Genomic DNA, 12,478 nt, shown 5'->3' with positions numbered 1-12,478 from the left:
TTTTCAGTGAACAATTTATAATGATAGCTACGGAAAATCTATGAATTTGGCTATGCTGATGTTTCGGTGTTCACTCTATGTGTTGATTAATAATAATCAAAGGGGAGGGAATTTAATGGAAACTTCATGTATGTGAAAGTATTTTCTATTGTGATAGAACTTATATACAGTATGTAATCCAATGAGTAATGTTATTTGTTCGATGTGTTATGAAACATTGCATTTAGCGTAAGATGATAAAATCTATGAACACTCTGTTCTTTGAATGTTACACATTTGACTGACTTGTTACATTTTGACTCCTTAGTAACAATGGAGATATTAAGGGAGGCACAGAGAGAGAGATTGCAGAACTACACTCTCGCAGGGCAACTGCACCTTTTTCTGTGTACTTCTCTTCTTGCAAGAATAAACCAACAGAAAGACAACTTTGATTGACTCTTATTAATTCATCAGTTCCCAACATATTTTGCCTCTACACATTCATTAAAGGCCATGTCAGGTGAAACGTTGTGGTGGAAATTTCTCATAAAGAGGCAGATAAGAGAGTTGTCTTTTGTGTGATTTATTATAAAAATAAAGGAAAATAAAAATAATTGGGAAAGCAAATCAAAAACATGGTTTGTTGATCGTGCACATCAACAAACCAAAAATCAGCTGGGGAGATCAGTGCACACACCACGAAGGTGTGATGCAAAGAACCCACGATCCTCAAGTTGCTTCTGCCTTTTAACCGCTCTGTCTGACTACGGTGGACCGTCTGTGTAGCCCAATCAAACTGCATGCACCATCACATCACTGTTGCCGTGTGTGGAGATGTTTACATTCCTAATGTACAGACAGAGACACAACTCCCCGGCCTTGGGTTTGGGAGCTAGAGTCCAGAGTTTATCAGGCAGAGACAAGCATTGAACAATCTAGGTGACATATAAAATACATAAAACAGATGGAAGACAAAACATAAGATATTATTGCTGAACATAAGTCATAAATCATATACTGTAATAACTGCATACAATAAGGAAAAAACTATTTTTCACATAACAAACGTAAATGTTTCACCTGCTCCATTTTGCTCCATAATTAACAGTGTAGTAATTTGATCATTAAATAAAACATCTGTGAGAAGTTTATTTTAATGCATTTACTCTGATGTCAACAAACTTTAAACATTTACATTTAAATTGTTTAGTCTCTTACCATTGTTATTTTTGTTGTATGTATGTTGCTGTTGTTGTATGTTATCATAGTAAATATGCTACTTTAATTGTGGTAATGTAAGCAACAAGCAAAAACAACGTCCAATCAAATGTTTATTTAAACTACACTCCTTTCATATATGCATTCAACTCACTTCAATCGTAAACAAAGAAAAAACAAACTGTGTTGGAAAAGCACTAGACAGGGTGTGTGTGTGTGTGTGTGTGTGTGTGTGTGTGTGTGTGTGTGTGTGTGTGTGTGTGTGTGTGTGTGTGTGTGTGTGCGTGTGCGTGTGTGTGTCCGTGTTACTACAGCAGGCGGTAGTTCTCTTCAGTGTAGTCATGTGGGTCTCCTTCGAAGGGCAGAGGTGGAGGGTGGTTACACAGCCCCATCAGGAAGATGATGATGGTGCCCAGGGTCATGACTGGGGTGACCAGGAAGAGGCAGAGCCGGTCCACGGTGCGGGCGATACCGCTCCAGTTATCCTTCTCCTGTGAACAGAGGGGTCAAAGGTCAGTGTGGTGTCAGCACAGCAGCCGTCTGTCGCTCTAATACCCTTCGTGTCACCTCATTGTAGTCGTTCTTGTTGCGCATATGTTTGATGATGTAGTTGGCTCCATCCACGGCCGGCTTGATCTCTGAGTAAAGCTGCTCCGTCACGCCGCCGTCGTTTTGTGGTTTCACCACTACAGACAGACAGAGCAGGTGAGTAAGGACCTGAGGATGTGACCCAGCTGTGGTTCCCCTCAGAGGAGCCAACCTGCAGCATGCGTGGGCCGCTTCGTCAGTCCGTGTCTCTCTGACTGCTTCTCAAACATCAGCTCGCTGCGGGACTTGACGCTGTAATACTCCTCTGCCGTGGCGATATAGCCCACCGAACTGGATCGCCGTGGCAACACTCCATCCCAGTAAGGCTCCGGCTCTACAGGTTGGGACATACGCAAGATCCGGGGCAACCGCTCAAGGAAAAACTGGACAAAACAAAATACAGTACAGTGAGTCAGCACCGGCCACGCTGAGCTGATGAAGGCAGACGTGTTGGACCCGGAGGTACCTTCTTGGTCCACTCGGTCATGACGTGCGTGCTCGGTGTCCTGAAGTGCAGGTTGAGGACGACCACACAGTTCAACACCACCACCGTGACCAACACCATGATGAACATCAGGTACCTGACACACAAAGTCATGAGCGCAAACCTGGTTCTACTTCCCTCCCTGCCGGGTCCAGAGGTCGGTGCTGCCGTGTCACCTACTTGACTATGAGCGGTACAGACATGGACGTCTCCGGCAGCCGCTGAGAGATCAGCAGCAGGAAGACGGACTGAGCCAACAGCACCGAGATGGACAGCGTCATCTTCTCACCACCTGCACACACGGAAGCACCCACGCTTACAGCTTCTGGCCCACGTTCATGCGGCTAAGGAGCTAAAGGGAACACTGACTGTCGGCGGGCAGGTAGTAGACGAGCGAGGCCAGGAAGGAGATGAGCACACAGGGGATGATGATGTTGACGATGTAGAACAGAGGCTTGCGCTTGATGATGAGGTAGAAGGTGATGTCCTGGTGCTTGTTGCTCTCCTTGGGGATGTGTTTGTAGGTGTTTCTCCTGGCCGGACGGTGGATGATCTCCCACTCACCGTTCTCTGTCGGGGCACATTCAAACAAATGTTAGACTCATCAGGTTGTAAAAGCGTCATGTTTCACAAGTATTAATGTGTGTCAGGGCTATAAAAAACTTAGAGATACTTTTGTACCTCTTTCCCGTTTGTGCCGTGACATTAGGCAGCTGTTGTTGTCTGTGTGTAACATGAGGACAGTCACCTGTGAAGCTGGCAGGGTCAATAACAATCCACTCTATCGTTCGCTGCTGGATTGTATCATGGACATCTTCCGTCTTCAGCAGCATCCTGATCTCTTTGGCGTTGTACGTCAGAGAGCTGCAAAAACGCATGGAAATGAGTGCTTACATGAACGCATGCCCTGGTTACGTCGGACTGACGCCAAAACACCTTACGTGAACTTGAGCGTGCAGTTCTGCCAGTCAAAGGGGAAGTAGTTGACGTTTATGGAGCACGAGGAACGGAAAATAGCAGGAGGCAACCAGTAGCAGAGCCCATCGTCATACACCAGAACGTTACAGTAGTAGGCCACCTGGAACTGGGCATCATTACTGCCACACAGGAAGCAAGACAATATGTTGACAATCCTTAGACGTGTGTCCAGTTATTAATAAATAAAGGAAACCCCCTCTCACTTGTTCTCTAGCACGATCTCAGGCAGCCACAGCATGCTGGACGGCAGGCGGAGCACCTGGATGCCATCAAACTCCGTCTTATTCCAGGACAGGCGGTAGTCGTACCACGTCTGTGTGAGACAAAGAGTAGAGTAAGTATCCAGCATCACAGGCGCCTTCACGCGAAGGAGGAGTCTGTCGCCAACTCACGTGCTCTATCCAAACATTGGTCAGCAGCGTCTCATCCACTTCTTTCTGCCAAAGGAGATTTAAGTTACGTCATCAGATCCATGTGACAGAACAGACACAGTTCAACCACATTTCAACAAATTTGACAGTTATACTCTGCACCACGTTTAACTGAACCAACAGAACAGAGTCTACCAGGGAGATGAGGTTGGAGAGCGTGAGGGCGAGGTAGACGTCCACCGTGTCCTGCTGCCTCATGACGGGACGCAGCTCTTTGTTGTAGCCTCGCTCTTTGAACAGGTGGTTGATGAGACGCTCCTCCTCGTTCCTGCACCAGCTCTCTGGCACACAAACAGAATGAACCTCAAGGAGCTGAATCCAGTAAACACACACACACACACACACACACACACACACACACACACACACACACACACACACACACACAGGAGACAGGAACGTGTGGGAATGTTTTCATGCAGCTCGTGTTTCAGGGAGTGATGGCAGCTGTTCTCTGCCTCACACAGTACGTAGGCAGCAGTGAGAATCCAGCCTGAACGCGTCCTCAGCCTGAACGCATCCACAGCCATGTTGGTTAGGGTTGAGTCAGAGGTGGTTCTAAAAGCTCAGGAAATCTTCAGGGCAATTGCACCTGTCACTTTAATATCTTACTCACTACTTTACTTTGTTTGGTGCAGTCACCTTACCTCATTGTGTACACAATGTTGATAACCTGTGGAACTCTAAGTTCTAATTTCTAAATTCTTATAATTATTGTGTTATTATTATGCTATTTCTTCTGTATATATGTCTATATGTCTTTGTGCTGTGGCAACAAAGTAATTTCCCCATTACAAGACAATAAAGGTATTCTATCTATCTATTGTGTTTTAGTATCAAGATGACACAACATATGTTTAACGCTGTCATTCATTAGATATTTACATCAGAGTCTTAACATAAATTAAAACTATAAAAAAATTAACATAAATGAGACAACTCAAACCTTGTGAGCAGCGTTTATACAGTTAAATATGATCCAACAACTCACCAGCTAAAAGCAGCGAGAGCAGGAACGCGACGGCCAGTGTCACAGTCTGAAGCTTCATGGCTGACTGCTCCATGGGAGGCTGGCGTCCTTTAACCACAACCTTGTGCTGGAAGGCTGACGGACGCCAGCAGCTGCAGACAGAGAGGGGAAAATAGACAGCTCCACCCAGGAGCTCCACACAAACACACACAGAAACACAACAATTACGTAGGTTTTCATTTTATTAATATTGATTTTAAAAGCAGTACAAGATTTGAAGCAAAGTTAGAAATACGGATATTACACAGATATGTATCATTATAACAAAAGGAACTGTTGGAAGCTTTTTTTTATTTCCACTCTAAATCCAGGTTTTTGATTTGTCTGAAGGTGTAAACTCACATCCAGCACCTTTCTTTACAATTTGCTCCTCCTGATTTATGCTTTTATAATCATTTATCAAACACACACAAATAAAATCTGAGCATCATCATTTCATTAAACTCATTCAAATTTAAAATGGAAGTTCATAGTCCAGGTTTATTTCTCTACAGTAAGTTTTAAAAGGACGTGACTCAGAGGGACAGGTTGACATCGCTCTTCATTTTGCCGCTGCTGAGGCTGTGAATCATGGCGATCATCGCAGAGTGTTTGTTCAGCTCGTCCTCCTTCTGCTTCAGTTTTGTCTCCAGCTGACTCTTCTGCAGCTCCAGCGATGATGCCTTGAAAGGCGAGAAATGAGTCAATATGGTCTAATAATCGTATTTTTAGCACTGAACTTTGTTGTGTATTGATTTTATACTTTCAAACACTCTTGATAACTCTCTTCATTCCATGGTCTTGCTTCTATGTACTCATTCCTCACCTTGATGCTGGCATCCTTCCTCGCCTGCTCAGTCTTGTTAAGCTCCTTCCTTAAAACATCCACCGTCTCCTCCAGTTCTCTCCTCTCCTGATCCTTCTGTTTCACCTTCTCTTCTTCTGCTCGAAGGTCACCACGAAGACCTGACCACAACAGATGAGCAACAGTCTAAGCACACAAAACCAAACACAGGCTGGACCCAAAGAACCAGAATCATCATGTGTTTATGGTAATGCTTGAGTACTTGGATATAGAGAAATGAAGATGATGATGTTGTGAGACCAACCTGCTATGTCGCTGTTCTTCTGTTGTATTTCTAAGCGGAGCAGCCTGATCTCCTCCTGTCTCTCCTCCAGTTGAGTTGCGGTCCTACAAGTACAGAATTTGAAAAGAAGGTGTAGAGGTTACATAGACTTCATGTGAAACATAAATGGCCTTTACAGGTAACTCAATTGATCAGATTGATTCATTTCCCACCCAAACCCAGGGTGCCATATGCCTCTGACCTGTTCAGCAGGGCGTTGTAAGCACCTTTGAGTGCCTGGTGCTCCTCAGAGTCTTTCTGCAGCCTGTCGTTGTGCTGCAGCAGCTCCTCCATGTCAGCTTTGGATCGCTCCACCTCCAGAACCTGGCTGCTCAGCTCGCTCTGCAGGTCCTCACGTCGACGCTCAGCCTCCTTGAGGAGGCAGGCCAGCTTACGAGCCTGCAAATCAGGGAACAACACCAGTGATATCCATTCATAAAACTATTTGTTAAAAGCCAAGTGTGAAGTGTGGTACTAGCTGAGAGTCAAAGTTACCTCGGCCTCAGCTTGAGCGCGCTGGAAGCGATACTGAGCAATGAGACGATCGGCCTGAGACAGAGCTAAAGCCTTGGCTTCCAGCAGGTCCTGCAGACGGCTCTCCTTCGACTAAGGTGAGGAAATGTCACGATTTTAAAAAAAAAAAAAAAAAAACTTACTTGTGAATTCTAAAACTAGATTTGCAATTAGGTATTTATATGGTTTTATGTTTGTGCACCAGTTAAAGGTGCCTGAATTTCTATAGTTACATGATGTATAGCTAGCTATAGTTGTTTTCACAATGTTACAATTTCTTAGTGTTTTTCTTTAGCCTTGTATTAATCAGAATAAGATAAAAGGTTTCAAATACAACAAAGTATCCATCAAACAAAACAATATGACTCAAAGTCACCGCAAATGCAGAGAGCTTCTGTTCATAGACGTCGATGATTTCAGACACGTGGGAGTCCTTAACCTGTTCCTGCAGCTGAACACAGAATATTTAACATAACTACCAGGAAATGAGTAATTACAGGTACATCTCTCTTACTATAGTAGAAAACGTTTTCAGTAAAATAAAAGCGAACCTCTAGACCGTTCTGTATCTTCTCAGTTAGATTGTGGACACTCCTGCTGGAGACACTGGAAGACTCCAGTGAGCCAGCATTTGTCCACAGGGGGGAGACGTCCTGAACTGCAACACGTTTAATGGGCAGCTCGGCCTCCCTCTGGCGATAGGCGTTGTTGGCAGCGATACTTTCTCCCAGGCTTCAGCGACAGTTTAAAAGACAGCAAAATGCCAATTATTTATTTGTCATATTACATCATTTATTATTTTTCAATTAATTTATACATTTTTGTTTGCGCTGTAGCTTAGTCACTCAGTAGATCTCTGTGTTACCACCTCTATGTTTTTAAGTTTAACACATCATTGGTGATATATTTCTGCTACAATGCAGCATTACGTTATGTATCTATCCCTCCCCGTTTACATGCAGTACATGAGTGGGCAAAATCATTCAAATTAGGAGGAAGTATAGAAAATAGAGTATCATCAGGCATCTGATTGCAATCGGTGGAAACTTACACCAGTATAGGGAAGTCCGGAAGGGGGGTCGCTTCAAACAACAAACACAGTCCAGTCTGCACACGCTCTCTGCGGTGGGACGTCAGTGCCAGAGAGAGTGGAGTCACTACTCTTTGGTCCTGGCACAAAAACAGAAAGTAACACGTAAAAAAGGAAACAGCTAAGCGTGAACTACTGTAAGCGATAAGATGAGCAAGTGTAAGTACTTGTAACATCCTGTAGAAGCTGGTCTCCATGTCCTTCACTTGTTGCCTCAGTTTGCTCATTAACTCTAGAGTCTTAAGCAGAGCTTCAGCACACACCTGACTAAACAAACACAAAAATAAGAAAGTCTATCACAGGGCCACACAAGAGATGTTTATTGGCAACATAAAGACTATTTAACTCAACAGCAGGTGTAAACATGCCAACAATTATATGTGATATGATGATTCAGTCTGTCTCATTTATTACTCAGATCTGGGGAAGTTTATAATAGAGACATGAACAAGATGAAAAAAAAAGCACTAGCCTGCAGTGATGTCAGCATTACCGTTACTGCTTACAATGAGATACACTGTAGCTGAGAAATGAGAAATAAAACATGTACAGGTCTGTAGCAAACGTAATAATTACTGAGAGCACTCACTCACTCACCTCAGATCATTGTCAGAGCCAGGATGTAGGCAGGGTAGAGGCTTGTTGCTATAGCAACATGAAATAAGAGATTCAACTAGTGAGAGGAAGAGTTGAGAGCTCACTTGATGGGACACCAAAGATCTGGTGGAGTCCTCAGCACACAACAGTGGAAGAGTTAAGATTTAAAGTGTAATATGACTACAAAGAATCACCAGAGTGGCACAGGTAAAGTCAAGCAAAGGATATTGAGCAGCAGAGTGGTGACATATGTCACACGGTGACAGTGTTTCTTTAAGTGGGAATCTCCCTGTGCAGGATCGATGCCCTTCAGCAGCCCTAAGAGAACTGGCAGCAACATGTCTACAAAAGTCAGCACACAATTGGACATGTTCTCCTCCCCGAGCGCCTCCTGAACAGCAAGAAACAAACATATCAAGATGAAGATAAACCAAAACAAACATGAAGATAAAAGGTGAAAGACAGGCAGGCTTGTGATACAGACACCATGTTTCCTGAACCTTTTCACTATAAATCAAATCACAGTGTTTTTAATAGACACGCTAACATACTGTTTATCCAGTGCAACCACCATACCTCCAGCAACTCGTTTAATAGCTGCAACGCTTGAAGTGAGCAGGACTCAGCACCCTCTAAAGGGGAGCTAAGCCACTGCACCAGGGCGAGTCCAGGCTCTGCTGTGCATCCCACATCCAGCACAGCCACTTGTCTGCGGGCGACAGCTCTCAGTTTGGGTCCATTGGGTTTAAAAACCACCTGACACAGGAGCAAACGCAAGCCTGAGACGCTGCACATGGCCAGAAGGAGCTCCAACACCTAAAGATCAATAGAGTTAAATTTGGAGTTGTTCAGATAACGCAGAAAGATAAAATAGTGAACAAGATCATAACATGAAAATTACTAAATCAAACATTCGCTGAGTAACTGAGTTTTCAGTTTAAGATGCTATACACATAAATATCATAAAAGCCACATCAAGCCTGGCTTACAGCATATAATAATTCCTTTAGCTCAGATGTGAAGACCAGTTTTAGGCCATGTATACTACAGTACGTGGTGCATGGACTGTGCATTCTTTGAATAGACATTGAAAAAAATAATCAGTCCGCATTTTGTCCACACCCACATTTGCAGCTACTGAGCCTGGTATGAAAATAACCAGAACTAACAAAATATTACAAATGACTTTAATAATTTTATCTTATGTTGCAACACTATAAAGACATACAAAATATGGTGTAGTGTTTGTTATCTATAACCACATTTTCTCACATCTCACCTTGGCTGCAGAGTCTGGATCTTTTGAATGCAACAGTCCTAAAACTTGAGACACACATGCTGAAAAGTGCTGATACCTGGAAGCAAAAATGCAGCTTTGAGCATCAGACAATGAAGTATTTACTGGGATTAAACGCTTGAGGTGAGTACTGTAAAAATGTCCATACCTAGTGAGAAAATCTCCTATTTTTGGGTTCTTCAACAAGTCGACCAACAAATCAACTGAGTATTTTCTCGTCAGAGTACCGTCACCATTCACAATAATGTTGAACACAAGCTGGAAAGTCTGGTGGATGTTCTTGGAATCAAAGAGCTGATAACATGAATAGAGAGAACTAAAGAACTCTGAGAAACTTTAGGCAGAGAAAAGTGAAGTGACAAGAGGAACAAGCTACAATATAGAAACAGTAGTTAATGCAGATGAAGTCAATAACTAAGTGACCAGTTTTAGAAAGGAGAACAACCCTGTGAGAATTTCTCACCTACCTTCTCTCCAACCTTTTCATTCAGTGTGAGGCTGGCCAGTATAGACAGTGTGAAGACCACCACAGTTAGACTGTTGTGAGCCAGGAAATTAATTAGTGTGCGATAAAATGACTTCACGTTATCCTGAAACAACACACACACACACACACACACACACAATAAATCACATAAACCAATGAACAATCCTTAAAAGGTAGTAATAAGTGCTGTGACTTCAACAGATAAAAAGATTCAACATGGTTAATGGCAAATATTTAGTAGAGACTCACCAAAGACTTGATGTAGCTCTGCACTGAGTGGTTGTCACGGCACAAATTGGCCATAAGGCCGAGGCAGGGAATGATGATGTCGTCACTTTTAGACTGGCTGTGGTGCGATCCCCAAAGACATACAGTTAGTTGCATGTCATCAGAAATTTAGCTTCATTAGATCATAATCAAGGTGTGGTTCTTACATGTTGGCCATGAGAAAAGAAATAAGCTCCGGAATGTAGTTAGAAGACTGGAAGATCTGAGTTTTGTAAGTGAGTTTCTGCAGAACCTGTAGACACTGATATACAAACACAAAAGTACATTTGACATATTAGTAATGTTTCCAGGCACAGGAGGAATACAACACCTACAGGGAACGGTGGGTGGGTGGGTGGTTGCCTAAGTAGGTAGGTAGGTAGGTAGAAAGAATGCCTTTATTAGTCCCACAATGAAGACATGTCATCAGCAGCCAGCTTGACTGGTGCCGAATCTTGACAGTGGAAGCAAGTTTCAATACAATACAAAACAGAGAATACACACACACACACGCACGCACGCACGCACACACGCACGCACGCACGCACGCACAAGTGGAAACCTTGCTGGGATTTTATCATGAATACATCAGGGTAGACAGATGTGGTCGGAGAGCACATGGTGAAACTGTAAGGATGGTGGGATGGTTTTAACAATTCATGACTAATTTGTCTATATCAATAGTCCAATCGGTCATGACTCAGGGCTTCATCGCCTCTTGCGGGTCCATGGGGTACCAATGACATCTCCTCAAGCCTGTCAGACAAGGCTGTCACCATAGTAGCCAAGTGTTTAGTCTGTCTGCAGATGTTATCCATCTGTCTCCTATCTTCCTCCAAACTGGCTGAGATCTTACTTATCAGTCCTTCAATCCGGGTCAGCCTCTGATGTAATTCCTCTGAATGAGCAGAGATCTCCCGGTGATTCTTTTCTTTGTGAAAAAAACTTTATCCAATGCGCTGAGTGACCAGTTGATTAGCTCCATGTTGAAAAATAGTTATTCCATAATAGCACATCAGGGTGCTCAGAAAAAGACAATACAAGGACACTGCAAGCAAAAGTAGAGTGGGAGCAGAGAGAAAACATGTCTGCAATCCTCAAGCGGTGGAAGTAGAAGAGTAAAAGCTCTTGAATGAGTACAAGGACCTACCTGCAGCACTAGAGGCTCTCCTGGTGTGGCACTGTACTGGTGGATGACAAAGGCAAGTGTGCTGGTGAGGTTAAAGCTGCTGTGAAGCATCTCTCGGCTGTCATCATCACACGCTGAATGTGTCACATAGTGTGAACAGGTAGAAACAAAATATAAAAGTTAATGATTTCACTACAGCATTTAGCTGATGAAGCATGATCTGTGGGGAATAACACGTTCCCACCTAAATGTGCCAGCAGGGAGATGATGGAGCTTGTCAAAGCCGTGCTGGTGTTTGGGTTTCCAGCCAGCTCCACCAGACTACTCACACACTCACTGGGTAAAACCTGTCCAGAGGACAGCAGCTTGTTACATTCAAGACCGGACACCTCCTGCAAAGACACAGAAACAGCAGGTTAACCAGACGTTTGTATTTGGAAATGTATCCGCACATTAAGGCTTGATATCACAAGGTTTTAGGTAGATTTCTATGATAAAACAGCCTCAAATGAGTAACTATCAGAAGTAGTGGGCAACAAAACAACCGCCAGAAAGAGTTTTAGAAGCGAAACAGTAAATTCTTGTCAAATCTTTTTAAATATTACACGTATCAGGAACCGCGTATCAGCGCTATAATCATTTGCTTCCAGTGTATAATGTGTTGAAGTGGGAACACGTTCGTGGCGACGCAGGGAGGACCCACTCACCTCCACTTGTCTCTGTAGCTGCGCTGCATTTTGGGCAGTTCTGCCGTCTCGGTACTGCTGGATAGCCAGCAGCAGAGACTTTAAATACGTAGTCGTATCCATCCTGTTGAACAGAAGCAACGGTAAGGGAAAACTTACGCTACGGTCGTTAACCAAACACCGGCTAACACGAGCTAACAGCAGCTAGCTACATAACAACAGTAAATAAAGCAGCTAAAAGGAGCTTTATGTTATAAGCGTTGCTCATTTACATGAAATAACTATACGACAGTATAGTTCTTTTCGTTTCACTCTACCTGTGACAGTTTTTCTGCTTTTTGACAAATGTGCCACAGAACAACAACAACAACAACAACAACGTCGTCGTCGTCGTCGTCTTCCCGCTACGAGCTTGAACAGAGACAGGACAAACCACGTACGAGAAGAGGGGGGGGGGCTTCATTAAATGTACGATAAGAGGAATTAATCTGTTCCAAACAGCAACCAGAAGCAGTTATGTTACGCAATAACCCTGTTTCTAGACTATGGAAACTGCGGTTTTAATTTAGATAACTAGAATTCCACCACCCCTGTT

The 12,478-nt window shown here is 43.5% G+C and overlaps 2 protein-coding genes across 3 annotated transcripts; both read right to left on the bottom strand.

Moving 5' to 3' along the window:
• Positions 1-549: 549 nt before the first annotated feature.
• chrnd (cholinergic receptor, nicotinic, delta (muscle)) lies at positions 550-4,826 on the bottom strand. 2 transcript variants are annotated; one of them, XM_029146998.3, is made up of 12 exons: positions 4,673-4,826; positions 3,817-3,962; positions 3,643-3,687; positions 3,454-3,563; positions 3,214-3,369; positions 3,021-3,136; positions 2,642-2,842; positions 2,453-2,564; positions 2,255-2,369; positions 1,961-2,171; positions 1,768-1,886; positions 550-1,691 (listed from the first exon to the last, which is right to left on the bottom strand). In XM_029146998.3, exons 1-12 carry the CDS (start codon positions 4,743-4,745, stop codon positions 1,509-1,511), a joined length of 1,587 nt encoding a protein of 528 aa, XP_029002831.1. In that variant the 5' UTR covers positions 4,746-4,826; the 3' UTR covers positions 550-1,508. The 2 variants fall into 2 exon arrangements, with proteins under 2 accessions (XP_029002831.1, XP_029002832.1); XM_029146999.3 differs by having other exon boundaries at positions 3,817-3,958; positions 4,673-4,795.
• Positions 4,827-4,875: 49 nt separating this feature from the next.
• Positions 4,876-12,346, bottom strand: cip2a (cellular inhibitor of PP2A). The gene is made up of 21 exons (XM_029146996.2): positions 12,201-12,346; positions 11,905-12,007; positions 11,442-11,589; positions 11,219-11,331; positions 10,236-10,330; positions 10,051-10,147; positions 9,782-9,904; positions 9,463-9,608; positions 9,297-9,372; positions 8,594-8,833; positions 8,246-8,408; positions 8,018-8,165; positions 7,588-7,687; positions 7,382-7,500; positions 6,882-7,062; positions 6,707-6,781; positions 6,313-6,423; positions 6,020-6,216; positions 5,800-5,882; positions 5,517-5,656; positions 4,876-5,373 (listed from the first exon to the last, which is right to left on the bottom strand). Exons 1-21 carry the CDS (start codon positions 12,344-12,346, stop codon positions 5,227-5,229), a joined length of 2,751 nt encoding a protein of 916 aa, XP_029002829.1. The 3' UTR covers positions 4,876-5,226.
• Between the last annotated feature and the right edge of the window lie 132 nt (positions 12,347-12,478).

This window comes from Betta splendens, chromosome 4 (assembly GCF_900634795.4).
Source record: "Betta splendens chromosome 4, fBetSpl5.4, whole genome shotgun sequence".
Lineage (NCBI taxonomy): Eukaryota > Metazoa > Chordata > Actinopteri > Anabantiformes > Osphronemidae > Betta > Betta splendens.
Note: the sequence above shows the minus strand (reverse complement) of the source record. Positions and strands in the feature narration are given on the sequence as shown.

Excerpts from the sequence above, each read along its gene's own strand:
- chrnd (XM_029146998.3), bottom strand. The coding sequence starts at position 4,745 with ATGGAGCAGTCAGCCATGAAGCTTCAGACTGTGACACTGGCCGTCGCG. Across the intron at positions 3,137-3,213 it reads AACTGCACGCTCAAGTTCAC|CTCTCTGACGTACAACGCCA; the intron begins GTAAGGTGTTTT and ends GCGTTTTTGCAG. Across the intron at positions 1,887-1,960 it reads GCGGCCCACGCATGCTGCAG|TGGTGAAACCACAAAACGAC; the intron begins GTTGGCTCCTCT and ends GTCTGTCTGTAG.
- cip2a (XM_029146996.2), bottom strand. The coding sequence starts at position 12,346 with ATGAAGCCCCCCCCCCTCTTCTCGTACGTGGTTTGTCCTGTCTCTGTT. Across the intron at positions 10,331-11,218 it reads GAGAGCCTCTAGTGCTGCAG|TGTCTACAGGTTCTGCAGAA; the intron begins GTAGGTCCTTGT and ends TTTGTATATCAG. Across the intron at positions 8,409-8,593 it reads TATTAAACGAGTTGCTGGAG|GAGGCGCTCGGGGAGGAGAA; the intron begins GTATGGTGGTTG and ends CTTGCTGTTCAG.